The 25,474-nt window shown below is 41.7% G+C and overlaps 6 protein-coding genes across 8 annotated transcripts; 3 read left to right on the top strand and 3 right to left on the bottom strand.

The window, feature by feature from the left end:
• Window positions 1-733: 733 nt before the first annotated feature.
• On the bottom strand, window positions 734-4,430 carry LOC311265047 (large ribosomal subunit protein eL22). 3 transcript variants are annotated; one of them, XM_084366353.1, is made up of 4 exons: window positions 4,327-4,430; window positions 3,614-3,724; window positions 3,220-3,344; window positions 734-933 (listed from the first exon to the last, which is right to left on the bottom strand). In XM_084366353.1, the coding sequence occupies exons 1-4, from the start codon at window positions 4,336-4,338 to the stop codon at window positions 789-791; spliced, it is 393 nt and encodes a 130-aa protein (XP_084222479.1). In that variant the 5' UTR covers window positions 4,339-4,430; the 3' UTR covers window positions 734-788. The 3 variants fall into 3 exon arrangements, with proteins under 3 accessions (XP_084222479.1, XP_084222480.1, XP_084222481.1); XM_084366354.1 differs by having other exon boundaries at window positions 3,614-3,721; window positions 4,327-4,428; XM_084366355.1 differs by lacking the exon at window positions 4,327-4,430 and adding an exon at window positions 4,046-4,069 and having other exon boundaries at window positions 3,614-3,721.
• Window positions 4,431-5,560: 1,130 nt separating this feature from the next.
• LOC311265408 (cilia- and flagella-associated protein 20-like) lies at window positions 5,561-6,807 on the top strand. Its single transcript, XM_084367020.1, has 6 exons — window positions 5,561-5,724; window positions 5,854-5,933; window positions 6,013-6,124; window positions 6,218-6,406; window positions 6,498-6,611; window positions 6,714-6,807. The coding sequence occupies exons 1-6, from the start codon at window positions 5,641-5,643 to the stop codon at window positions 6,717-6,719; spliced, it is 585 nt and encodes a 194-aa protein (XP_084223146.1). The 5' UTR covers window positions 5,561-5,640; the 3' UTR covers window positions 6,720-6,807.
• Window positions 6,808-7,492: 685 nt separating this feature from the next.
• On the bottom strand, window positions 7,493-11,949 carry LOC311264781 (unconventional myosin-VIIa-like; the record flags this gene model as incomplete). Its single annotated transcript, XM_084365881.1, has 6 exons — window positions 11,880-11,949; window positions 11,230-11,439; window positions 10,648-10,737; window positions 10,441-10,568; window positions 10,205-10,331; window positions 7,493-7,522 (listed from the first exon to the last, which is right to left on the bottom strand). Exons 2-6 carry the CDS (start codon window positions 11,359-11,361, stop codon window positions 7,493-7,495), a joined length of 507 nt encoding a protein of 168 aa, XP_084222007.1. The 5' UTR covers window positions 11,362-11,439; window positions 11,880-11,949.
• Window positions 11,950-13,229: 1,280 nt separating this feature from the next.
• On the top strand, window positions 13,230-14,478 carry LOC311265767 (cilia- and flagella-associated protein 20-like). The gene is made up of 6 exons (XM_084367748.1): window positions 13,230-13,395; window positions 13,525-13,604; window positions 13,684-13,795; window positions 13,889-14,077; window positions 14,169-14,282; window positions 14,385-14,478. The coding sequence occupies exons 1-6, from the start codon at window positions 13,312-13,314 to the stop codon at window positions 14,388-14,390; spliced, it is 585 nt and encodes a 194-aa protein (XP_084223874.1). The 5' UTR covers window positions 13,230-13,311; the 3' UTR covers window positions 14,391-14,478.
• Window positions 14,479-15,164: 686 nt separating this feature from the next.
• Window positions 15,165-21,332, bottom strand: LOC311264780 (unconventional myosin-VIIa-like; the record flags this gene model as incomplete). The annotated part of the gene is made up of 7 exons (XM_084365880.1): window positions 15,165-15,194; window positions 19,056-19,182; window positions 19,296-19,423; window positions 19,503-19,592; window positions 20,085-20,294; window positions 20,735-20,766; window positions 21,314-21,332. The coding sequence occupies 7 exons, from the start codon at window positions 21,330-21,332 to the stop codon at window positions 15,165-15,167; spliced, it is 636 nt and encodes a 211-aa protein (XP_084222006.1).
• Window positions 21,333-21,962: 630 nt separating this feature from the next.
• On the top strand, window positions 21,963-23,211 carry LOC311264935 (cilia- and flagella-associated protein 20-like). The gene is made up of 6 exons (XM_084366159.1): window positions 21,963-22,128; window positions 22,258-22,337; window positions 22,417-22,528; window positions 22,622-22,810; window positions 22,902-23,015; window positions 23,118-23,211. The coding sequence occupies exons 1-6, from the start codon at window positions 22,045-22,047 to the stop codon at window positions 23,121-23,123; spliced, it is 585 nt and encodes a 194-aa protein (XP_084222285.1). The 5' UTR covers window positions 21,963-22,044; the 3' UTR covers window positions 23,124-23,211.
• The last annotated feature ends 2,263 nt before the right edge of the window (window positions 23,212-25,474 follow it).

Raw genomic sequence — 25,474 nt, 5'->3', positions numbered from 1 at the left:
AAATACTGTTTGAACATGTGTTTTGGCTTCTTGAGCCCATGTAACATGTTTAAAAATACATTTCAATTTCAAGGTACATACAGTATAAAGACTGATGCCATATTGTATACAGTGAATGTATCATAAATATTGCATTGACACATAGTATCACAAGAGGATACAATGCACATTTGTCCATCCAATAAACTCAAATTGGGCAAAACTGACAAGCAGCTTCCCAGTGTCAGGCTGAAAACTATTAGTTGATACTGCAACATTGTTAAGAGTTCAAACCAGAGCTGCACAGACTTCATTAGAATTACTGGATCGCCTTCCCGTTTCTTCCTCCGTTCTCCCCAACTGCTCATTTTATTCCCCAACACAGCAGTCGGTCACCTGAGGCCTCTTTTATGCTCTGGAAGATTAACAGCTAAGAAGTGAGAGAAACCAGTTGGTAATGAAGGTGTGGCATTTTCAAGGCCAGTATTTAGGTTAACTTAGTGAATTCAATATTGAGATTTGCAATAATGTGATTTAGTATTTCTTTGCTTGGAGTTAAAAGTACAGAGTTTTGTTTTTGATGCATAAGCTTATAGTTTTCAGCGTTATGTCCATGGTTCCAGTCTTTGTGTGTATATGATGAAAAAGTGTAAACCCAGTGTACAGTTTGTCATCAGAGTAGACCGCTAACCTGTGAGCCATGTTGGTCCTGTTACACAGCAACAGGAAATTAAATGAAATTCCCTGGACAAGCTTCTGTACTGTAAACAACATTTATTTAAATGTACAAAATCAGATGGATTATCATTTTAATCTTCATCTTCCTCCTCCTCTTCATCCTGGTTGATCTGGAAGTAGCGGAGCTCGTAGCTCTCCTTGGTGTTTGCCACCACGCGCAGCCAGTCACGCAGATTGTTTTTCTTCAGGTACTTCTTTGTCAGATACTTCAGGTATCTGCACAGCAGGAGACAAAAACAGTCAGTCCTTCAAAGCTCTTCTGAAAGTGATTCATGTGAAAGTGACTGTCGGGACAGAAAGTCACTCGTTTAATCAAAGTTTGACCAGACTGCTCTATTAGCTTCACATGATTTCACCTCCATTATCATATCTTCTATTATTCACTTGCTTTTAATTATAATTTATACCAACACAGGAAATATAATGCAACCCATGCAACCAATACTCAAACTTGTCATGTTTACACTTCAAATTAAGATTCAATTAAGATTCAGTTTACTGTGACAGAAAAGCAGAACATCTGAGAAAAGGAGAAACCAGATTCAGGGCTGGAATTTCAGATGGGTTATGTACTTTTCTGCTAACGGAACTAATATTTGTTTCAACACTATTCCAGTGTCAACCCTGCAGACTGAATGTCATAATACAAGACAGTGTATCATTGCATGCATAACATGGCGCATGGCCACAGTCTTGTCGTGACATCAATAGCTTCACAGTGAGTGATGCAGATATCAATTTTCTCTTCTAACTCTCACCAGGAAAGCACATAAAGGTTGATATCCCAAAATATCAAACTGTTAAATAAGAAATGTCCAATGGAAACACATCATTAACAGCTCCCCGCTTGTTTATCTACAGTAGATGTGTCAGTTTCTCACAGCACAGGGTCAAACTTCTGTCAACAATAACATGTATATTATGCATGTGTTTTAACACTGGTAAACCAACTAAAAGCAGCCTACTCTTCTTCCGGTGGAAGCAGCAGATCATATACCTCAGACTAAATCATGCAGACTTCAAATTCTTAACATTCTGAACTAGAAATTTTCTCAAGAAATTTTAAAGCGTGCCTGACTTCTGGTGCGTTTCCTGGTACCAATATTGGCAGTACCAAGAGTACTGAGTAAGTAGAGAGACAGAAAGGGCCAGAGAGGGCGAGACACATACAGAGGCAGAAAGCAGAGAAAAAAACTGTTGCAGAGGGACAGATGAAGTGATTTACACATTCAATTATCCAATCACGATCAGTGAGCTTTGTGGTACTGGGAGATACTGGCAGAATGAGACCTCTTATATTGTCTGACAAACACCATGTGTCTCTGCCTTTACCTGACGAGGAGAGGATGTGCTAGAGCTTCCATCCTATCACACAGGTTAGGGTCCAGCGTTTCCCATACATAGGCTTGGGCATTAGTAAAATAGAGTAACTTTAGAGATGTGCAGGACACAGTCTTTAATTTGAGTTAAACAGCCAGCGGTAGCTGTCTGATAAGAAGACAAGATCTGGAAACGTGTGATTTAGTGGATTACATCGACAGAATCTGTTCTGCTTACATGGACGATGAGCTGTTCTGTGGCTGAACTGGCTAGGACCCTGACATTAACAATGTTAACATGCAGCAGTGACCTGTCTGTGTCAGTGTGTTTACTTAAGATTAAGGAGTAAGCAGGGCTACTATCAATGTGTGTTGGTTACCTTGCTTCAGTTCACAGATCACATTATGTAAATTGCCTAGGTAGAGCTGGTGGACAAACACAGAGCCTCGCAGGTCAGATTGTGTGAGGTATACTGGTTGGTATACAGGTTTCATCACAGTGTCACATTCTGCCATGTCATGGCTTTTACAATACTGTCATCACTGTCACAAGTGTTTTAGCATATTAGAATACTCAGTCAGAGAGCTAAGCATGTACTCACAGAACTAAAGTTACATCCAGTAACCGTTTTCCTCACTACTGCCGAATTTGGTAAAACAAACAGGTAGAAGGTAAACAGCGCACCCCAATTTCCATCACTAAAGTCTTTGTGGGCCAGGAACGTAAAAAGCAGGATGCGCTTCGTAAGTCAAGCTCAAGGATGGATCATTAATGATTTCCCACTTCAAAACTAAGTTTGGCCATTTTCCATTGTGTTGAGACAGTTTTTTTCTTGAGAATGAGGCTGAAATCAGATCCCAACTGTGTAATACTAAGTGATCTGCTACAATCGTATGTGTTGTGCTGCATTAATACCTGCAGCGCCGTTGTTTTCCTGATGCAGATGGGATATCAGGCTAAACACTGCATGTTAATACCAGGGGGAAACAGGCACTATGTGATCTTCATTACAAGGGATAAGGCAACTCACTATGGATGCACTGATGTCCTTCAAACTTCTTAATGACGAGAATGACCTTGCCTGTGCTGATGTTTTAAATTTAATGTTCTGCTGTGAGCCTAGAGTCCATTTAGCCATTTTCCAAATAAGCAGGTGTTAAAGGGTGAACAGGTGCTACTTGCCTTTTGGAGAAGGGCACCTCAGAGGAAACTGTGATCTTGCTCTTGCTCCTCTCGATGGAGACCACACCACCACCCAGGTTGCCGGCTTTCCCATTCACCTTGATGCGCTCCTGAAGAAAATGCTCCTGAAAACACATCAGTGGAAACGTCACGCACACACCACCGGCAGCTGTGTGTACACTACTCTGAGATCTCCTGGTTCAAACTAAATATCTGCAGTTAGTGGCAAATATCACATGTTCACTGGGACAAGTTACATAACTGGGCTAAATGTAACCGGGTTCTGATATTGTGGTGACACTCACTTCTGTCTGGGTACATCAGCATTATTGTTTCTTGCATTAGATCTGTGGTAAACAGACTACTGAGAACAACTGATGAGCAGTGGACTTACAAAGTTGGCAGCGTCCATGATGCCATCTTCAACAGGGTGGGTGCAGTCCAGTGTGAACTTCAGGACCTGCTTCTTCTTCTTACCACCTTTGCCGGTGTTTTGCTTTTTCTGCTAACAGGACAGAGCAGTTAACACACATACTTCACACAAAGCTAGACCGCAGAAGTTTAATCAATTAATCGTTACATATAATCATCTTTTACGTCGACAGTGCGTTTTCACGTTTATTGACAAAAACATGTGGTGCCGCGTCCAGAATAAGTTCATGTATTCTGTCTGTGTCGTGTTAAGAGGCGCTTTGACTGGCCGATGTGAGAAACCATCTAACGTTCTGGTGTCGGAGCTACAGATTAAACTACGGGCTCAACCATTTACTTATTTAATATAAATTGCTTCTTCAACTAAATCATTTGTGAAGCTTGTTAAACAAACCGCTGGCATGCAATAATCCGGACACGCTATCCGAGTTAACAACGTGGTGAGCTCTGGTAGCTACCGACGCGGTGTAGCCGAGTTAGCGTTAGCTTAGGGGAAGCTGTAGGCCACACGAATCCTCAGCTAAGTTACATATGAGCTCAGAAATACACTTTCAAGCCCAACTCAAGCATTATGATTTGACCATGACTTCCTACAGCACCGTCGGTCCAATCCGCTCGTTTTCACGCAGGAAAACCGACAATTTGGTGGATTTATCAACACGCGTTTTTACTTACAAGAGGCGCCATGGCGGAGAAGCTAGCTGAAAGGAAGATCAGGGTCTGCGCATGCGTTACATGTACGAGTCAAATACCGAATTATCGATTGGATCCGTGCATCTTCAGTGGAGAAGTGGAACAAATACAGTGGACAACGACAGGAAAGGTCCATCCTTTGTAAATATCTGTTTTTATTCCCATTTAAGTCTTAAAGTGAGACTCATAAAAAAACATTTACATGATCATTTCTTTGTGCACAGAAATGAATCAATAATATACATTTGTGTAACTATAATTATATACACCACCGGTAGCATGAGTGTCATGTAAACCGTGTCACCAGTCTTCTGGTCTAGAGATCAGCTGTCCCCCATAAACCATGGTGACATAAACAACCAGAGAGATGGCCACCACTCCAATGTGTGTGTGTGTGTGTGTGTGTGTGTGTGTGTTTTAGTGTGTGTCAAAATGTCAAACAAACTGCTGGCCTCGCCTGACTGCTAGCAGATGAATTCATCTTGGTTTCTTGTGAAAGTAATAAGGGACTTTTGATTTATGTTGCATCGCTGGTGATGTCATTTTACAGAGTGCCTGCTTAATGTTTGATTCAAACTTTCTTGGCTTGTTCAAATATTTGAAACCTTTGTCAGATCTAACCTGGTCCGGCTTGTTTAAAGTGCTGGAGACAGAGAGGAAGGATGTCCCACTTGTCACTTCAGTGGGATTTAGTGGGGGGAAGGACTTCTGATAAATAGGAGGAAGCCGAGATACATTCAATATTTTAGTTAGAGGACTTCATGAGTAAAACTAGTGCTTTGGGCTGGCTTGATTGTCAGTGCTGGGCATAAATACTAAATTACTTCTAGGATACTTTGGAAGTTGGATCAACTCTATTATCTTGGCTTGTTATTATCATACATACAATGAATGTGAAAATAGCTCGTTTATAATAATCATTGGGATTCATTTAGTCAAAGCCACTAAATGAATCCTCATATTGAAGATTTGGGTTTTATTATTAAACTCATACCACGAAGACCCGCCCTAATCTGCCTCTAATTGGCTTGATTGGTTGCTCTTGTTGGGGTTAGAAGAGCAGCCAATCAGAAGCTTAGTAGGGGGCGGGTCTTCGTGAAATACCTGCTGCATCACCACTTAACAACCAGCATGGAACCGCTTAAATATTCCGTTCCTTAGCAACACGAAATAATAAAGAGGTTAGCAACAGATTTAGTAAGTAAACAGTGTTTACGAACTAAATCTGTTGCTAACCTCTACATTGTACTAAACACATGTGTAAAGCGATCGTGGACGAACATAAATTTAGAGAAGATGTTTAAAAACACATTTCAAGGCAGATTCTTGTCTATTTTCTACAGCATCGGCAGCAAACCGCTCCAGATATGGGATGAAAAGGTAAGCAGCGATTCAGAGCGGATGCTATGAAGCTTATCAAGCTTCCTTAGCTGGTCGTGCTAAAGCTAACTAACTATATTCCCATTGACTGCGCAGCCTTTATATACATAATTTTCTGTGTGTACACAGGCGAGGAATGGTCGCATCGAGAGAGTCACAGACGATGACATCCGCTCCCAGGTGTTGGAGGTGGAGGGGGTAAACGTCTGGTGAGTTTGTGTCTGTTGAACTGATTCTTCAGCTCAGGGCAACTCATTAAAGCACCCTCATCTCTTCTCGTCTCTGTAGTACCACCTACATAACATGTCCTGCAGACCCCAAGAAGACACTGGGCATCAAGCTTCCCATTCTTGTTCTGATCGTCAAGAATCTGAAGAAGTATTTCACCTTTGAAGTCGAGGTAGGTATATTCACTCACAGATACCGACCTGTTCCATGTTTTGGTGGTATAAACAAGTAAAGTGGACATATTCTCCCATCTTTAAACTTTCAGGTGCTAGATGATAAAAACATTCGCCGGCGGTTTCGGTTGAGTACCTACCGAAGCACGACGCGAGTGGACCCGTTGCTCTGCACCATGCCAGTGAAGCTGGACGACGGCTGGAACCAGATTCAGTTCAACCTGTTGGACTTCACCAGGAGGGCCTATGGAACCAATTACCTTGAGACGCTGCGTGTACAGGTCAGTGCACAGAGACAGATTAGAAACCAGCTACAACTCTAACTGTATTCTCTTTCAGTTGCTCATGTCTGACCTGCTGTTTTCCTCTCAGATCCACGCTAACTGTCGAATAAGGAGAGTGTATTTCTCAGACAGACTGTACTCTGAGGACGAGCTCCCAGCAGAGTTTAAACTCCGCCTGCCTGTCCAGAGCCAGAAAGCCAAGGTGAAACACACACATCCACGCACACACATCACTGCATTGACTTAGAACACCACATGTAACTTGTCTTACCCCCCTGTCTGTTTTTGTGTTCGTCTCTTGTAGAAGTAGACATTCTCAACCTGCTCTCTTCCCCCGGACCTGATGTGGAGTTTTGATGTGTATGGTTTTCTGCAAAATAAAGTTTTTTTGTCTTCAATTTCAATGCATGCTGTATTTTAAAGATGACAGTATCAATACGAGCCAAATAACCAGGATATTCACAATAATCCATATACCTACTACTAGAATGAAGGCCCGGTGCTGGTGTTTAAAAATACAAAGAACAACAGATGAGTCCATTCATCAAATATAAATAATCTTTATCAAACAACACAAATAATCTCAGTATGAACAGATCAGCAATACATTCATTCCACTAAATGTTGCATCAAACAATCATCCAGGAACAAAATGAACTTAAATGACATAAAGCTGCATCTTCAACTCATTTTCCAAATGCAGTAAGTGCAAGGGTTTCAGGAGAACAAGATAACATGAAAAATGTTAAAATCCCTGTCTTAAGCATAAACACTGTGACTTCATATTTTCCTTCTCGCAATATCAGAAAAACAAAACACAAAATTTGTTTCCCTGATAACACAAAGAACCAGTGAATTCTTTAGAATAAATATGAATTCAGTCTCATCCATGCAAACTGTCTGGGAAGCCTTCAAAGTAACGTGCAGAGGCTGGATAATTTCTTATTCAACTGCCAAACGTTGGCTAAGGAATGAAAAGAAAAACGACCTATTAGCGGAAATTAAGACTCTAGAGTCTCAACACATGGTTGACACAACAAATTCTGTCTTGAAGAAGGATCTTCTCATGGCCAGGGCTGACCTTCAGTCAATATCGTCTGCGTAGAAGACATTCTGAGAGTGGCGACAAAGCAGGTAAAATGCTCACCTATCAGCTTAAGCAGCAGGAGAACAAACAGTCAATTCCAGCAATAAGGGACAGCAGTGGGAATCGCTTAAATGAAGTTATCAGAGCGATCTGTTGAATTGTGCCGACCAGCGACTGCAGCTGAGCAACAGAGCGATTTTTTGGGAGCGACAGCGACAGCGACAAAAATAAAAGGTCCGGTGTGAACGAACCTTAATGACTATAAAGTGTTCGTGAAAGTTCTGGCGCTCCGTCTAGAGAAAGTCATCACCTCCCTGGTTCATATAGACCAGGTAGGATTTATACCAGGCAGACTCCCAGCCAACAACATGAGAAGATTGCTTCAAGTCATGTTAAAAGCTAGCTCTCTCCAGTGTCCAGCGGTAGCGATATCGCTGGATGCGGAAAAAGCTTTCGATAGATTAGAATGGCCTTATTTGTTCCAGATATTGTCAAGATATGGTTTTGGACCATCTGCTGTGCAGTGGTTCAAGGCCCTGTATAATAGCCCTGTTGCCACAGTCAAGGTTAATGGTCTGATCTCTAAGCCTTTTCATCTCTACTGTGGCACAAGACAGGGCTGCCCCTTAAGCCCTTTAATATTTGTCCTAGCTCTGGAATCACTAGCATGCGCCATTCGTGAGCATGCCAATATAACTGGCATAAGGATAGGTGGCCACGATTTTAAGTTAAATATGTATGCAGACGACATCTTATTGACCTTATCAAACCCAATTCATTCAATACCAAAAGTTTTGGAATTAATTAAATCGTTTGGCTTGTTTTCAGGATACCAAATTAATTGGAGTAAGAGTGAAGCAATTCCGTTGAACTCTAAAACCTTCTCAGCGGACCTGAAAACCACCCCTTTTGTGTGGAGACCAGAAGGAATGAGGTATTTAGGAATAACCATCAGATCGCCAGTTTCTAAAATTTTTGATCTTAATGGTTCTCCCTTCTAAGAACGATTCGTGACGACATCAAAAGATGGACAACTCTCCCACTGTCACTATGGGGCAGAGCAGAGGTAATAAAGACTAATATTCTACCGAGATTAATTTACATCATTGCTTCCCTCCCATTGCAATTTCCACAGGGCTGGTTTAAAGAGATTGAGGCTTTGTTCACCAGCTTCTTATGGAAAGATAAGAAACCAAAAATAAACCGTAAAAAGCTCTCCAAACTGAGATCCTAAGGTGGGTTAGGTGTCCCAGATGCATTTCTGTATTATCTGTCATACAATGCGAGATTTCCACTCTCTTGGGGCTACAATGATATCTCAACCAGAGGTACCTGGGATTGGCTTGAGAGGGAGTAAATTAGGGAAAATAACAGGTCCATTTCTTTATCCTCACTATGGTATTGCCCCAAATTTCCATCTAAATTAGAGAATCCAATCATTAAATTTACATGCGACATTGTGAAAATGATACATAGTAACTTATGCACCAGTGGAATTTCCCTCCCCTCCCCTATGGAACAATCCCTTATTAACAACAGGTGGGAATCCATTATCTGACAACGCATGGCAGAGTCTGAATATACATGGCTTAGCCAAGTGCTGAGGGATGGTTCAATGCTTCCACTAACTGCGCTCAAGGCAAATTTTGGACTGAGTAGCAGCTCTTTCTTAACATACCTACAACTTAAAGCCAACTTAAACTGATTATCAATGCCGGGCAGTGCCATCGGTTGCCACAAGGAGTTGGATGAGAAGTTGGAGGCTATCGCCCATGGGAGAGGAGTGGTATCCAAACTTTATAGGCTTTTATCCCTTTCCTCCCCCAATTGCAATACCTCGACCCAATTGCAGTGGCAGCAAGATTTGGGAATTAACTTGTCATCTTCTGAATGGGATGGCTTGTGGAGGAACGTAATTAATACAAGCAAATGCGTAAGATATAGAGTAATACAAATGAAGATAATGCATAGGGCATATCTAACTCCAGTCAGACTAAAAAAGATGGACCAGAGCCTATCGGCTCAATGTTGGCATGGATGTGGAGAAGAGGGATTGCTCCTCCATATGCTATGGCACTGCCCAGTCATTGAGTCCCTATGGAGAGAGGTGGCACATTTCCTGTCAGGGATCCTCAAAGTTGACTTTCAGCTTTCCTCTAAAACACAATACAAATACAATAAAGCCAAGGCAGACAACACATCTGTAGCATGTACTGATACACTTAGAGCTTGCATTGATGTCATTAGTAGTTGAGAAATAGTGGCGAAGAGGCTGCCTGGAGGTCCACGACTGTGGACTCCACAGAGGCAGGATTCTGTCTGGCTTCTGCTCGCTCGGCAGCGCTTCACATTTGTTTCCAAAAACTCGAGCAGTGCCCGGTTACAAACACTGTTTCCACTTTAAAAGCACTTCAATGATGATGATGAATGATGGATCAGTTTCAATTAATAGAGATCCAAGTGCTATTACACTCTAAGTTTAGGATCTGATGCTAGATAGAGATATTATAGAGATATTGCAGGCTGGTGTGTGTGTTTCTGTGTGTGTGTGTGTGTGTGTGCGTGTATGTGTATGTGTATGTGTATGTGTATGTGTGTATACAACATGACTTGCACATCTTCATGAACTTCAGACTAAGACTTCTTCCTGCTGTGTATTTAAAGTGAAAAGATCATGAAAATAAATAAAAAAGTCTGGACGTCCTGACCTTGACAAACTTGTCTGAAGGAGCGAAGCAGCCGACACACAGAGAGATGAGGATCCAGCCCCGAGCGTGAGAACTCTTAGACGGGTTCTGACTCAGCTGCTTACAGATCTGACAGCAGATCTCATCCCTAACACACACCAGATTACATCAATTACATTAACACTGTACTTAGCAAACTAAAGCGCTATTCATGACCACGTCAGGTGTGTGTGTGTGTGTGTGTTTTATGTGTGTACCTCAGTGCTGGTCTCAGGATCCCGTTGCCGATGATGAGGTGAAGTTTCTCCAGGTTGGATGTGGGCCGGTCCTCCAGCATGCTGTTGCCGTGGAGACTGTACTCACCATCGTTAAGGCGTTTGGTGACCTGAAACGCATCACATTGTAACTTTTCTAGTTCTGCAATGTGAAACTATCAGAAAGGTAGTCAGCTCTCTGTCTCTCACCTCCTCAGTGATCTTGGATTTCTTCTTCAGGGTGAGAGACACCAGCTTGTGTCGGACACTGTTCTTCTTGTGGCTTTCTGAGTGAGGCGTCTGCAGGGAGGACGGGAAAGAAACAGCTCAAAGACTAATCAGAGATGCTTCTGCTAGCAGGTACAGAAACTAGTCCTCCAGTAAATCTGCTCAGACTATATAAATCTCATCCCTCCAAACCCTCCTCTTCCTGACCTCTCCCTCCCCCTGCAGCTCCTGCAGCTCTCTCTTGTAGGTCTTCTTTCCCAGCGTCTCGTAGATTTTTGTCATGACGGGGATCTTCTCACTTCCGTCACTGATGGCCTCTGTGACTCTGTTACTCACTGCATGGAGTTACTTTGATTTGCCCCTTTTCACATTATATCAAAATTGCACTGCATTCTGTGAGAAAATAAAAACAGAACAATAATAAACCCCTCAAGCTGTAGACCGAGAGCTTGCATCCAAAAGTGTCAAGCTGGTTTAGAGTACTTTGTGGCTCCATCATTCAAGAGAAAAAAAGTTGATTTAATCTAATACAGTGACAGGAAAACATTTTTTCTTTTAGCTCACCTCAAAGCCGGTGGGGGCTTGTCCCTCCTGGCCTGACAAAGAGCCTGTCGTCCCCAGGAAGCCAAACATCTTGTCCACCATGTCAGAGTCGTTGACGGGCTCCAGATGGGCCTTCTCCATCTGCTCCACCATCTCCTTCTTCCTGCGGACCTCCTCCTTCTCCTGCTTCTCCCGCTCAGCATCCTCTCTTGCCAGCTGGGCAAGACGCTCCTAGAAAATCAAAATCACACTGGTTTTGAAACAATAATAATAATAGTTTGCAGTTAATGTAGTTTGTTATGTGCCACCTGGTTCCCTCAGCGGCAGAACAGGAGGAGGGATAACAATCACTGTATTGGAGTCACTGGGTGGAGGAGTGAAAAGTATATTTCTCATAACTGTAGGTGTATTTGAGAAAAATAGAATATACTGTATTTATGCATTTATAAATACTTATATATCTATAAATTTATAAATAAGTATATTCATAAATAAATAGATATTTATACAGTATAGATGGATAAGAAAAAAAAACAGGAAACAAAAGCACATAACAATTTAAATAAAAGAAATTCTAGATCATTTCAACTTGAATAAGACATTACAGTTTGTTTTAATATGACGAACAAACTGAGTTTTGAAAATGTCAGACTCCTTTGTTGGACTCCCACCTGGTGTTTGCGTTCAGCCCGGCCTTCGCTCTCTTTGCAGACATCGGATTCCTTAGTTTGGCCTCATCAGCCAGACGCATCTTCTCGGCCTCCAGCCGCCTGTGGTACTGAAAGGAAGAGACACTGGGTACCAAAAACAACTCAGGGTCAACCAAAAGGTTTGTTCTTGAGAACATCTCAGTTCAAAATTAGAATTAAAGAATGAAAAGCAGCTGAAAATAAAAATAAAAATTCAAATAAATTACAAGTACCTCAAAATTGTACATAAGTAGCCTGCAGTACTTGGTGTGTATGTGTGTGTCTCTACCTCTCCCTTCAGCCTATTGTATAGACGGGGAGCGATCATTCCTCTGATGTAGGCCTGGATGGTGATGACGGCCCACCGGTAGCATGAGTGTCATGTAAACCGTGTCACCAGTCTTCTGGTCTAGAGATCAGCTGTCCCCCATAAACCATGGTGACATAAACAACCAGAGAGATGGCCACCACTCCAATGTGTGTGTGTGTGTGTATGTGTGTGTGTGTGTGTGTGTGTGTGTGTGTGTTTTAGTGTGTGTCAAAATGTCAAACAAACTGCTGTAGCACAGACCTCGCCTGACTGCTAGCAGATGAATTCATCTTGGTTTCTTGTGAAAGTAATAAGGGACTTTTGATTTATGTTGCATCGCTGGTGATGTCATTTTACAGAGTGCCTGCTTAATGTTTGATTCAAACTTTCTTGGCTTGTTCAAATATTTGAAACCTTTGTCAGATCTAACCTGGTCCGGCTTGTTTAAAGTGCTGGAGACAGAGAGGAAGGATGTCCCACTTGACACTTCAGTGGGATTTAGTGGGGGGAAGGAGTTCTGATAAATAGGAGGAAGCCGAGATATATTCAATATTTTAGTTAGAGGACTTCATGAGTAAAACTAGTGCTTTGGGCTGGCTTGATTGTCAGTGCTGGGCATAAATACTAAATTACTTCTAGGATACTTTGGAAGTTGGATCAACTCTATTATCTTGGCTTGTTATTATCATACATACAATGAATGTGAAAATAGCTCGTTTATAATAATCATTGGGATTCATTTAGTCAAAGCCACTAAATGAATCCTCATATTGAAGATTTGGTTTTATTATTAAACTCATACCCCGAAGACCCGCCCTAATCTGCCTCTAATTGCCTTGATTGGTTGCTCTTGTTGGGGTTAGAAGAGCAGCCAATCAGAAGCTTAGTAGGGGGCGGGTCTTCGTGAAATACCAGCTGCATCACCACTTAACAACCAGCATGGAACCGCTTAAATATTCCGTTCCTTAGCAACACGAAATAATAAAGAGGTTAGCAACAGATTTAGTAAGTAAACAGTGTTTACGAACTAAATCTGTTGCTAACCTCTACATTGTACTAAACACATGTGTAAAGCGATCGTGGACGAACATAAATTTAGAGAAGATGTTTAAAAACACATTTCAAGGCAGATTCTTGTCTATTTTCTACAGCATCGGCAGCAAACCGCTCCAGATATGGGATGAAAAGGTAAGCAGCGATTCAGAGCGGATGCTATGAAGCTTATCAAGCTTCCTTAGCTGGTCGTGCTAAAGCTAACTAACTATATTTCCATTGACTGCGCAGCCTTTATATACATAATTTTCTGTGTGTACACAGGCGAGGAATGGTCGCATCGAGAGAGTCACAGACGATAACATCCGCTCCCAGGTGTTGGAGGTGGAGGGGGCAAATGTCTGGTGAGTTTTTGTCTGTTGAACTGATTCTTCAGCTCAGGGCAACTCATTAAAGCACCCTCATCTCTTCTCTTCTCTGTAGTACCACCTACATAACATGTCCTGCAGACCCCAAGAAGACACTGGGCATCAAGCTTCCCATTCTTGTTCTGATCGTCAAGAATCTGAAGAAGTATTTCACCTTTGAAGTCGAGGTAGGTATATTCACTCACAGATACCGACCTGTTCCATGTTTTGGTGGTATAAACAAGTAAAGTGGACATATTCTCCCATCTTTAAACTTTCAGGTGCTAGATGATAAAAACATTCGCCGGCGGTTTCGGTTGAGTACCTACCGAAGCACGACGCGAGTGGACCCGTTGCTCTGCACCATGCCAGTGAAGCTGGACGACGGCTGGAACCAGATTCAGTTCAACCTGTTGGACTTCACCAGGAGGGCCTATGGAACCAATTACCTTGAGACGCTGCGTGTACAGGTCAGTGCACAGAGACAGATTAGAAACCAGCTACAACTCTAACTGTATTCTCTTTCAGTTGCTCATGTCTGACCTGCTGTTTTCCTCTCAGATCCACGCTAACTGTCGAATAAGGAGAGTGTATTTCTCAGACAGACTGTACTCTGAGGACGAGCTCCCAGCAGAGTTTAAACTCCGCCTGCCTGTCCAGAGCCAGAAAGCCAAGGTGAAACACACACATCCACGCACACACATCACTGCATTGACTTAGAGCACCACATGTAACTTGTCTTACCCCCCTGTCTGTTTTTGTGTTTGTCTCTTGTAGAAGTAGACATTCTCAACCTGCTCTCTTCCCCCGGACCTGATGTGGAGTTTTGATGTGTATGGTTTTCTGCAAAATAAAGTTTTTTTGTCTTCAATTTCAATGCATGCTGTATTTTAAAGACGACAGTATCAATACGAGCCAAATAACCAGGATATTCACAATAATCCAGATACCTACTACTAGAATGAAGGCCCGGTGCTGGTGATAAAAAAGTACAAAGAACAACAGATGAGTCCATTCATCAAATATAAATAATCTTTATCAAACAACACAAATAATCTCAGTATGAACAGATCAGCAATACATTCATTCCACTAAATGTTGCATCAAACAATCATCCAGGAACAAAATGAACTTAAATGACATAAAGCTGCATCTTCAACCCATTTTCCAAATGCAGTAAGTGCAAGGGTTTCAGGAGAACAAGATAACATGAAAAATGTTAAAATCCCTGTCTTAAGCATAAACACTGTGACTTCATATTTTCCTTCTCGCAATATCAGAAAAACAAAACACAAAATTTGTTTCCCTGATAACACAAAGAACCAGTGAATTCTTTAGAATAAATATGAATTCAGTCTCATCCATGCAAACCGTCTGGGAAGCCTTCAAAGTAACGTGCAGAGGCTGGATAATTTCTTATTCAACTGCCAAACGCTGGCTAAGGAATGAAAAGAAAAACGACCTATTAGCGGAAATTAAGACTCTAGAGTCTCAACACATGGTTGACACAACAAATTCTGTCTTGAAGAAGGATCTTCTCATGGCCAGGGCTGACCTTCAGTCAATATCGTCTGCGTAGAAGACATTCTGAGAGTGGCGACAAAGCAGGTAAAATGCTCACCTATCAGCTTAAGCAGCAGGAGAACAAACAGTCAATTCCAGCAATAAGGGACAGCAGTGGGAATCGCTTAAATGAAGTTATCAGAGCGATCTGTTGAATTGTGCCGACCAGCGACTGCAGCTGAGCAACAGAGCGATTTTTTGGGAGCGACAGCGACAGCGACAGCGACAAAAATAAAAGGTCCGGTGTGAACGAACCTTAATGACTATAAAGTGTTCGTGAAAGTTCTGGTGCTCCGTCTAGAGAAAGTCATCACCTCCCTGGTTCATATAGACCAGGTAGGATTTATACCAGGCAGACTCCCAGCCAACAACATGAGAAGATTGCTTCAGCTAGCTCTCTCCAGTGTCCAGCGGTAGCGATATCGCTGGATGCGGAAAAAGCTTTCGATAGATTAGAATGGCCTTATTTGTTCCAGATATTGTCAAGATATGGTTTTGGACCATCTGCTGTGCAGTGGTTCAAGGCCCTGTATAATAGCCCTGTTGCCACAGTCAAGGTTAATGGTCTGATCTCTAAGCCTTTTCATCTCTACTGTGGCACAAGACAGGGCTGCCCCTTAAGCCCTTTAATATTTGTCCTAGCTCTGGAATCACTAGCATGCGCCATTCGTGAGCATGCCAATATAACTGGCATAAGGATAGGTGGCCACGATTTTAAGTTAAATATGTATGCAGACGACATCTTATTGACCTTATCAAACCCAATTCATTCAATACCAAAAGTTTTGGAATTAATTAAATCGTTTGGCTTGTTTTCAGCATACCAAATTAATTGGAGTAAGAGTGAAGCAATTCCGTTGAACTCTAAAACCTTCTCAGCGGACCTGAAAACCACCCCTTTTGTGTGGAGACCAGAAGGAATGAGGTATTTAGGAATAACCATCAGATCGCCAGTTTCTAAAATTTTTTATCTTAATGGTTCTCCCTTCTAAGAACGATTCGTGACGACATCAAAAGATGGACAACTCTCCCACTGTCACTATGGGGCAGAGCAGAGGTAATAAAGACTAATATTCTACCGAGATTAATTTACATCATTGCTTCCCTCCCATTGCAATTTCCACAGGGCTGGTTTAAAGAGATTGAGGCTTTGTTCACCAGCTTCTTATGGAAAGATAAGAAACCAAAAATAAACCGTAAAAAGCTCTCCAAACTGAGATCCTAAGGTGGGTTAGGTGTCCCAGATGCATTTCTGTATTATCTGTCATACAATGCGAGATTTCCACTCTCTTGGGGCTACAATGATATCTCAACCAGAGGTACCTGGGATTGGCTTGAGAGGGAGTAAATTAGGGAAAATAACAGGTCCATTTCTTTATCTTCACTATGGTATTGCCCCAAATTTCCATCTAAATTAGAGAATCCAATCATTACATTTACATGCGACATTGTGAAAATGATACATAGTAACTTATGCACCAGTGGAATTTCCCTCCCCTCCCCTATGGAACAATCCCTTATTAACAACAGGTGGGAATCCATTATCTGACAACGCATGGCAGAGTCTGAATATACATGGCTTAGCCAAGTGCTGAGGGATGGTTCAATGCTTCCACTAACTGCGCTCAAGGCAAATTTTGGACTGAGTAGCAGCTCTTTCTTAACATACCTACAACTTAAAGCCAACTTAAACTGATTATCAATGCCGGGCAGTGCCATCGGTTGCCACAAGGAGTTGGATGAGAAGTTGGAGGCTATCGCCCATGGGAGAGGAGTGGTATCCGAACTTTATAGGCTTTTATCCCTTTCCTCCCCCAATTGCAATACCTCGACCCAATTGCAGTGGCAGCAAGATTTGGGAATTAACTTGTCATCTTCTGAATGGGATGGCTTGTGGAGGAACGTAATTAATACAAGCAAATGCGTAAGATATAGAGTAATACAAATGAAGATAATGCATAGGGCATATCTAACTCCAGTCAGACTAAAAAAGATGGACCAGAGCCTATCGGCTCAATGTTGGCATGGATGTGGAGAAGAGGGATCGCTCCTCCATATGCTATGGCACTGCCCAGTCATTGAGTCCCTATGGAGAGAGGTGGCACATTTCCTGTCAGGGATCCTCAAAGTTGACTTTCAGCTTTCCTCTAAAACATGCCTGCTCGGGGCCCGTGTCCAGAATATCCAAAGTAATAAACACCAAAGAGTGGTTGCCCTGCGTGCCTCTCAACAAAGCGTATGATTTTAATGAACCGGAAGGTGAGGAAACCCTCCTGCTTCTCCAGAGATAGATGGCTGGAAGAATTCCTTTTTCTCTTAAGCATGGAAAGAGCCACCTCCATCCTTAGGGAGTTAGATGAGGATACAAGCGAGCTCTGGGTCAGCATAAGATCCTTCCTTGGTGTACAAGCACACAGGTCCTGTTTAATTTTTTTCTGTGCAGTATGCAGAAGGTTACTTTATTCTGTACGCCAGAATCCTGTTCAATCCCCCCCACCACCACCACCACCATAGTGGCAGTGTGGCTGTTGTTTTTTTGTTTTGTTTTGTTTTGTTTAGTTGGTTTGTCTTGTTTTGTTTTTGTTTGTGATGCTTTTGTTGTTGTCACGTGTTATTGTTGAGTGTGTGTTTATTGTTGTTTATTGTTTGTTTTTTATCATATGTGAAAATAAAACAAAAATATGAAAGGAAAAAAAAGAAAAACAAAACAAAGCCAGGTATGATTAAAAGTAAACAACTGAACTGCGTGAACACATTGACAGACTGGAGAGTCACGCAAATGAAAACAAGAAAGAATTAATCGCACCATTTAAGTACAAGTTCAAATTAGCATTAAATGTCTCTGCCAGCATATTCTGTCACAGACTGACTTGAGTCATTTTAATCGTTTAGTGGTCAAGTCTTTCCACTGCACAAATGTGCATTTTGGCATTGAGATACAGGAGTTGCAAATATGATCCTCAAGGCATTGTTGCTACATCTGCTGCTTCAGCAATAATCCTCAGATGTTTACTCTTTATCAAACAAGAGACTACTGCAACACAGGTTTTAAACTGGGTGACGTGTTGATAAGAGTCAGGTCAGATTAATGGATGTATAAAGCTGCCATTTGTGCACTGAAATACCAATAATGTGATAAGGTTTACGTATGGCTCTCATTAACAACAACTGATCTAAAAATGAACACTTGAAAAAAGGTCACATTGCTATAGGGTTACATTTGGACAAGAGTTTGACGTAAGGGCAGTAAGTGTTATAAACTGTTAGTATAAAATGTTTGTACGTGTTCAGAGTAAGCATATTTTTCCCAGCAGGCACGTATAAATTTCAATAAGGATCGTCAGAAAAAATACAATAAAGCCAAGGCAGACAACACATCTGTAGCATGTACTGATACACTTAGAGCTTGCATTGATGTCATTAGTAGTTGAGAAATAGTGGCGAAGAGGCTGCCTGGAGGTCCACGACTGTGGACTCCACAGAGGCAGGATTCTGTCTGGCTTCTGCTCGCTCGGCAGCGCTTCACATTTGTTTCCAAAAACTCGAGCAGTGCCCGGTTACAAACACTGTTTCCACTTTAAAAGCACTTCAATGATGATGATGAATGATGGATCAGTTTCAATTAATAGAGATCCAAGTGCTATTACACTCTAAGTTTAGGATCTGATGCTAGATAGAGATATTATAGAGATATTGCAGGCTGGTGTGTGTGTTTCTGTGTGTGTGTGTGTGTGTGTGTGTGTGTGTGTGCGTGTATGTATATGTGTATGTGTGTATACAACATGACTTGCACATCTTCATGAACTTCAGACTAAGACTTCTTCCTGCTGTGTATTTAAAGTGAAAAGATCATAAAAATAAATAAAAAAGTCTGGACGTCCTGACCTTGACAAACTTGTCTGAAGGAGCGAAGCAGCCGCCACACAGAGAGATGAGGATCCAGCCCCGAGCGTGAGAACTCTTAGACGGGTTCTGACTCAGCTGCTTACAGATCTGACAGCAGATCTCATCCCTAACACACACCAGATTACATCAATTACATTAACACTGTACTTACTTAGCAAACTAAAGCGCTATTCATGACCACGTCAGGTGTGTGTGTGTGTGTGTGTTTTATGTGTGTACCTCAGTGCTGGTCTCAGGATCCCGTTGCCGATGATGAGGTGAAGTTTCTCCAGGTTGGATGTGGGCCGGTCCTCCAGCATGCTGTTGCCGTGGAGACTGTACTCACCATCGTTAAGGCGTTTGGTGACCTGAAACGCATCACATTGTAACTTTTCTAGTTCTGCAATGTGAAACTATCAGAAAGGTAGTCAGCTCTCTGTCTCTCACCTCCTCAGTGATCTTGGATTTCTTCTTCAGGGTGAGAGACACCAGCTTGTGTCGGACACTGTTCTTCTTGTGGCTTTCTGAGTGAGGCGTCTGCAGGGAGGACGGGAAGGAAACAGCTCAAAGACTAATCAGAGATGCTTCTGCTAGCAGGTACAGAAACTAGTCCTCCAGTAAATCTGCTCAGACTATATAAATCTCATCCCTCCAAACCCTCCTCTTCCTGACCTCTCCCTCCCCCTGCAGCTCCTGCAGCTCTCTCTTGTAGGTCTTCTTTCCCAGCGTCTCGTAGATTTTTGTCATGACGGGGATCTTCTCACTTCCGTCACTGATGGCCTCTGTGACTCTGTTACTCACTGCATGGAGTTACTTTGATTTGCCCCTTTTCACATTATATCAAAATTGCACTGCATTCTGTGAGAAAATAAAAACAGAACAATAATAAACCCCTCAAGCTGTAGACCGAGAGCTTGCATCCAAAAGTGTCAAGCTGGTTTAGAGTACTTTGTGGCTCCATCATTCAAGAGAAAAAAAGTTGATTTAATCTAATACAGTGACAGGAAAACATTTTTTCTTTTAGCTCACCTCAAAGCCGGTGGGGGCTTGTCCCTCCTGGCCTGACAAAGAGCCTGTCGTCCCCAGGAAGCCAAACATCTTGTCCACCATGTCAGAGTCGTTGACGGGCTCCAGATGGGCCTTCTCCATCTGCTCCACCATCTCCTTCTTCCTGCGGACCTCCTCCTTCTCCTGCTTCTCCCGCTCAGCATCCTCTCTTGCCAGCTGGGCAAGACGCTCCTAGAAAATCAAAATCACACTGGTTTTGAAACAATAATAATAATAGTTTGCAGTTAATGTAGTTTGTTATGTGCCACCTGGTTCCCTCAGCGGCAGAACAGGAGGAGGGATAACAATCACTGTATTGGAGTCACTGGGTGGAGGAGTGAAAAGTATATTTCTCATAACTGTAGGTGTATTTGAGAAAAATAGAATATACTGTATTTATGCATTTATAAATACTTATATATCTATAAATTTATAAATAAGTATATTCATTAATAAATAGATATTTATACAGTATAGATGGATAAGAAAAAAAAACAGGAAACAAAAGCACATAACAATTTAAATAAAAGAAATTCTAGATCATTTCAACTTGAATAAGACATTACAGTTTGTTTTAATATGACGAACAAACTGAGTTTTGAAAATGTCAGACTTCTTTGTTGGACTCCCACCTGGTGTTTGCGTTCAGCCCGGCCCTCGCTCTCTTTGCAGACATCGGATTCCTTAGTTTGGCCTCATCAGCCAGACGCATCTTCTCGGCCTCCAGCCGCCTGTGGTACTGAAACGAAGAGACACTGGGTACCAAAAACAACTCAGGGTCAACCAAAAGGTTTGTTCTTGAGAACATCTCAGTTCAAAATTAGAATTAAAGAATGAAAAGCAGCTGAAAATAAAAATAAAAATTCAAATAAATTACAAGTACCTCAAAATTGTACATAAGTAGCCTACAGTACTTGGTGTGTATGTGTGTGTCTCTACCTCTCCCTTCAGCCTATTGTATAGACGGGGAGCGATCATTCCTCTGATGTAGGCCTGGATGGTGATGACGGCCCACCGGTAGCATGAGTGTCATGTAAACCGTGTCACCAGTCTTCTGGTCTAGAGATCAGCTGTCGCCCATAAACCATGGTGACATAAACAACCAGAGAGATGGCCACCACTCCAATGTGTGTGTGTGTGTGTGTGTGTGTGTGTGTGTGTGTGTTTTAGTGTGTGTCAAAATGTCAAACAAACTGCTGGCCTCGCCTGACTGCTAGCAGATGAATTCATCTTGGTTTCTTGTGAAAGTAATAGGTCCGTGAAAGTAATAGGTCCGTCTTGTTTAAAGTGCTGGAGACAGAGAGGAAGGATGTCCCACTTGACACTTCAGTGGGATTTAGTGGGGGGAAGGAGTTCTGATAAATAGGAGGAAGCTGAGATATATTCAATATTTTAGTTAGAGGACTTCATGAGTAAAACTAGTGCTTTGGGCTGGCTTGATTGTCAGTGCTGGGCATAAATCCTAAATTACTTCTAGGATACTTTGGAAGTTGGATCAACTCTATTATCTTGGCTTGTTATTATCATACATACAATGAATGTGAAAATAGCTCATTTATAATAATCATTGGGATTCATTTAGTCAAAGCCACTAAATGAATCCTCATATTGAAGATTTGGTTTTATTATTAAACTCATTCCACGAGGACCCGCCCTAATCTGCCTCTAATTGGCTTGATTGGTTGCTCTTGTTGGGGTTAGAAGAGCAGCCAATCAGAAGCTTAGTAGGGGGCGGGTCTTCATGAAATACCAGCTGCATCACCACTTAACAACCAGCATGGAACCGCTTAAATATTCCGTTCCTTAGCAACACGAAATAATAAAGAGGTTAGCAACAGATTTAGTAAGTAAACAGTGTTTACGAACTAAATCTGTTGCTAACCTCTACATTGTACTAAACACATGTGTAAAGCGATCGTGGACGAACATAAATTTAGAGAAGATGTTTAAAAACACATTTCAAGGCAGATTCTTGTCTATTTTCTACAGCATCGGCAGCAAACCGCTCCAGATATGGGATGAAAAGGTAAGCAGCGATTCAGAGTGGATGCTATGAAGCTTATCAAGCTTCCTTAGCTGGTCGTGCTAAAGCTAACTAACTATATTTCCATTGACTGCGCAGCCTTTATATACATAATTTTCTGTGTGTACACAGGCGAGGAATGGTCGCATCGAGAGAGTCACAGACGATGACATCCGCTCCCAGGTGTTGGAGGTGGAGGGGGCAAACGTCTGGTGAGTTTGTGTCTGTTGAACTGATTCTTCAGCTCAGGGCAACTCATTAAAGCACCCTCATCTCTTCTCTTCTCTGTAGTACCACCTACATAACATGTCCTGCAGACCCCAAGAAGACACTGGGCATCAAGCTTCCTATTCTTGTTCTGATCGTCAAGAATCTGAAGAAGTATTTCACCTTTGAAGTCGAGGTAGGTATATTCACTCACAGATACCGACCTGTTCCATGTTTTGGTGGTATAAACAAGTAAAGTGGACATATTCTCCCATCTTTAAACTTTCAGGTGCTAGATGATAAAAACATTCGCCGGCGGTTTCGGTTGAGTACCTACCGAAGCACGACGCGAGTGGACCCGTTGCTCTGCACCATGCCAGTGAAGCTGGACGACGGCTGGAACCAGATTCAGTTCAACCTGTTGGACTTCACCAGGAGGGCCTATGGAACCAATTACCTTGAGACGCTGCGTGTACAGGTCAGTGCACAGAGACAGATTAGAAACCAGCTACAACTCTAACTGTATTCTCTTTCAGTTGCTCATGTCTGACCTGCTGTTTTCCTCTCAGATCCACGCTAACTGTCGAATAAGGAGAGTGTATTTCTCAGACAGACTGTACTCTGAGGACGAGCTCCCAGCAGAGTTTAAACTCCGCCTGCCTGTCCAGAGCCAGAAAGCCAAGGTGAAACACACACATCCACGCACACACATCACTGCATTGACTTAGAGCACCACATGTAACTTGTCTTACCCCCCTGTCTGTTTTTGTGTTCGTCTCTTGTAGAAGTAGACATTCTCAACCTGCTCTCTTCCCCCGGACCTGATGTGGAGTTTTGATGTGTATGGTTTTCTGCAAAATAAAGTTTTTTTGTCTTCAATTTCAATGCATGCTGTATTTTAAAGACGACAGTATCAATATGATATGTATTATGTATTCTGTATACAGCATGAACAGATTAGCAATACATTAATTTCACTAAATGTTGCATCAAACAATCATCCACGAACAAAATGAACTTAAATGACATAAAGCTGCATCTTCAACCCATTTTCCAAATGCAGTAAGTGCAAGGGTTTCAGGAGAACAAGATAACATGAAAAATGAGCTGGGAAGAGTTTTGATATCCCTGTCTGAAGTATAAACACTGTGATTTCATATTTTCCTTCTCGCATTATCAGAAAATTGGACAAGAAGCGTATAAAAATGTTTAATCTGAAAGTAAATAGTAACTGAGGCTGTCAGATAAATGAAGTTGAGCAAAAATGTGCCCCTGGGATGGAAAATACAGCTACGCTTTCTGCTTCAACATATCATGATGAAGTAAATGTTGATTGCACAATGTAACAGAATAATGAAACTACATCTATAAACCTCTCAATCACTAAACAATTTTGTCTGCCATCGGGCATGTGGTCACCAGGGAAAAGGAAGGTTAACTGTTGATCCATTTCTATTATAGACTAAATGAGTGAATAATCTCACGTTGTGTCCTGTGTTGTTGTTATTTGTGACTCTGAGGAAAACTGAAACCATCCAGTTGTCTCTGCATCGCTCTCAGCTATGCCAACAATACTTGGAAACGCTGGGGGAAAAGTTGAGTAAATGTATATAGAGAATACATAGAGCTGGATAATGAAAGATAAATAACTTCAGAGTGGTACCAGCATGTTAAAAATCAGTACCAATATTTTGGCCGCAGCTTGCACTCAACCATGAAGTAATATGCAGAGCAAAATGCAGTCATAACTGTAAATGTGTTTGATTCTATTAAGGTAGAAGTAAATAAAAATGTCATACATCTCGCAGCCCAGTTGCCAGGATAAAATTTTAGCATTTCCACAAAACGTGTCATATCACGTTCACATCATAGTTTATTGACTGAATTTCACGTCAGTAGGTGGAGGGGACTTAGTCTACTTGCCAGGAATGTGAACCCAGAAATGTCGAGTACACCAAAGTTTTATGTTAGAAATGTACAGTATGGGTCCCCAGCATTAAGAAACTGCCAGATGCTAACTTGCATATGTTGGGCAATTTGCATAATTAGCATTATTAGCATTAATTAGCATAATCACAATATTGGAGTGGTTTTGGGGGTTATTGAGGATGCTGAATCCATTTCTGACATTTTCAAATTTCAAAATGGCATGTTAAATCAAAAGTGGCCATATTTCAACTCCCGGTGGGCCGATTTCGATGAATTTTGAGTCAATTTAGAAGTTTTAGAGGACGCTGAATCTATAAATATAAATTGTATTGATATTTATGAACACAATTATCCAAATGATGCAGAATATGTAACAAAACTAGGACTATGTAACTAATCTGTGATTAGTCTGTTAAATCACCCTAGTTACCAGGGTTAGTCTAGTGTTATTGAAATAAATTACAACATATCCATTCTGCATGTAATTTCCTTTCTCCTGTGGGAATGCTGCTTAGTGGCTAGCTAATGTCCATTGTCATGTCAGCGGTTCCTGTAACATGATTACAAGTTTAAAATTATAATTTATTTCTAAAACAACATACACTACCGTTCAAAAGTTTGGGGTCACCCAGACAATCTCATGTTTTCCATGAAAACTCACACTTTTATTCATCAAATGAGTTGCAAAATGAATAGAAAATATAGTCAAGACATTGACGAGGTTAGAAATAATGATTTTTATTTGAAATAATAATTTTGTCCTTCAAACTTTGCTTTCGTCAAAGAATTCTCCATTTGCAGCAATTACAGCCTTGCAGACCTTTGGCATTCTAGCTGTCAATTTGTTGAAGTAATCTGAAGAAATTTTACCCCACGCTTCCTGAAGCATCTTCCACAAGTTGGATTGGCTTGATGGGCACTTCTTACGTACCATACGGTCAAGCTGCTCCCACAACAGCTCAATAGGGCTGAAATCTGGTGACTGCGCTGGCCACTCCATCACAGACAGAATACCAGCTGACTGCTTCTTCCCTAAATAGTTCTTGCTTAGTTTGGAGGTGTGCTTTGGGTCATTGTCCTGTTGTAGGAGGAAATTGGCTCTAATCAAGCGCTGTCCACAGGGTATGGCATGGCATTGCAAAATGGAGCGATAGCCTTCCTTATTCAAAATCCCTTTTACTTTGTACAAATCTCCCACTTTACCAGCACCAAA

The sequence above is a fragment of the Pagrus pagrus genome (assembly GCF_965226575.1).
Source record: "Pagrus pagrus genome assembly, chromosome: 11".
Classification (NCBI taxonomy): Eukaryota; Metazoa; Chordata; class Actinopteri; order Spariformes; family Sparidae; genus Pagrus; species Pagrus pagrus.
The sequence above is the reverse complement of the archived record's forward strand: the minus strand, read 5'-3'. Positions and strand labels throughout refer to the sequence as shown.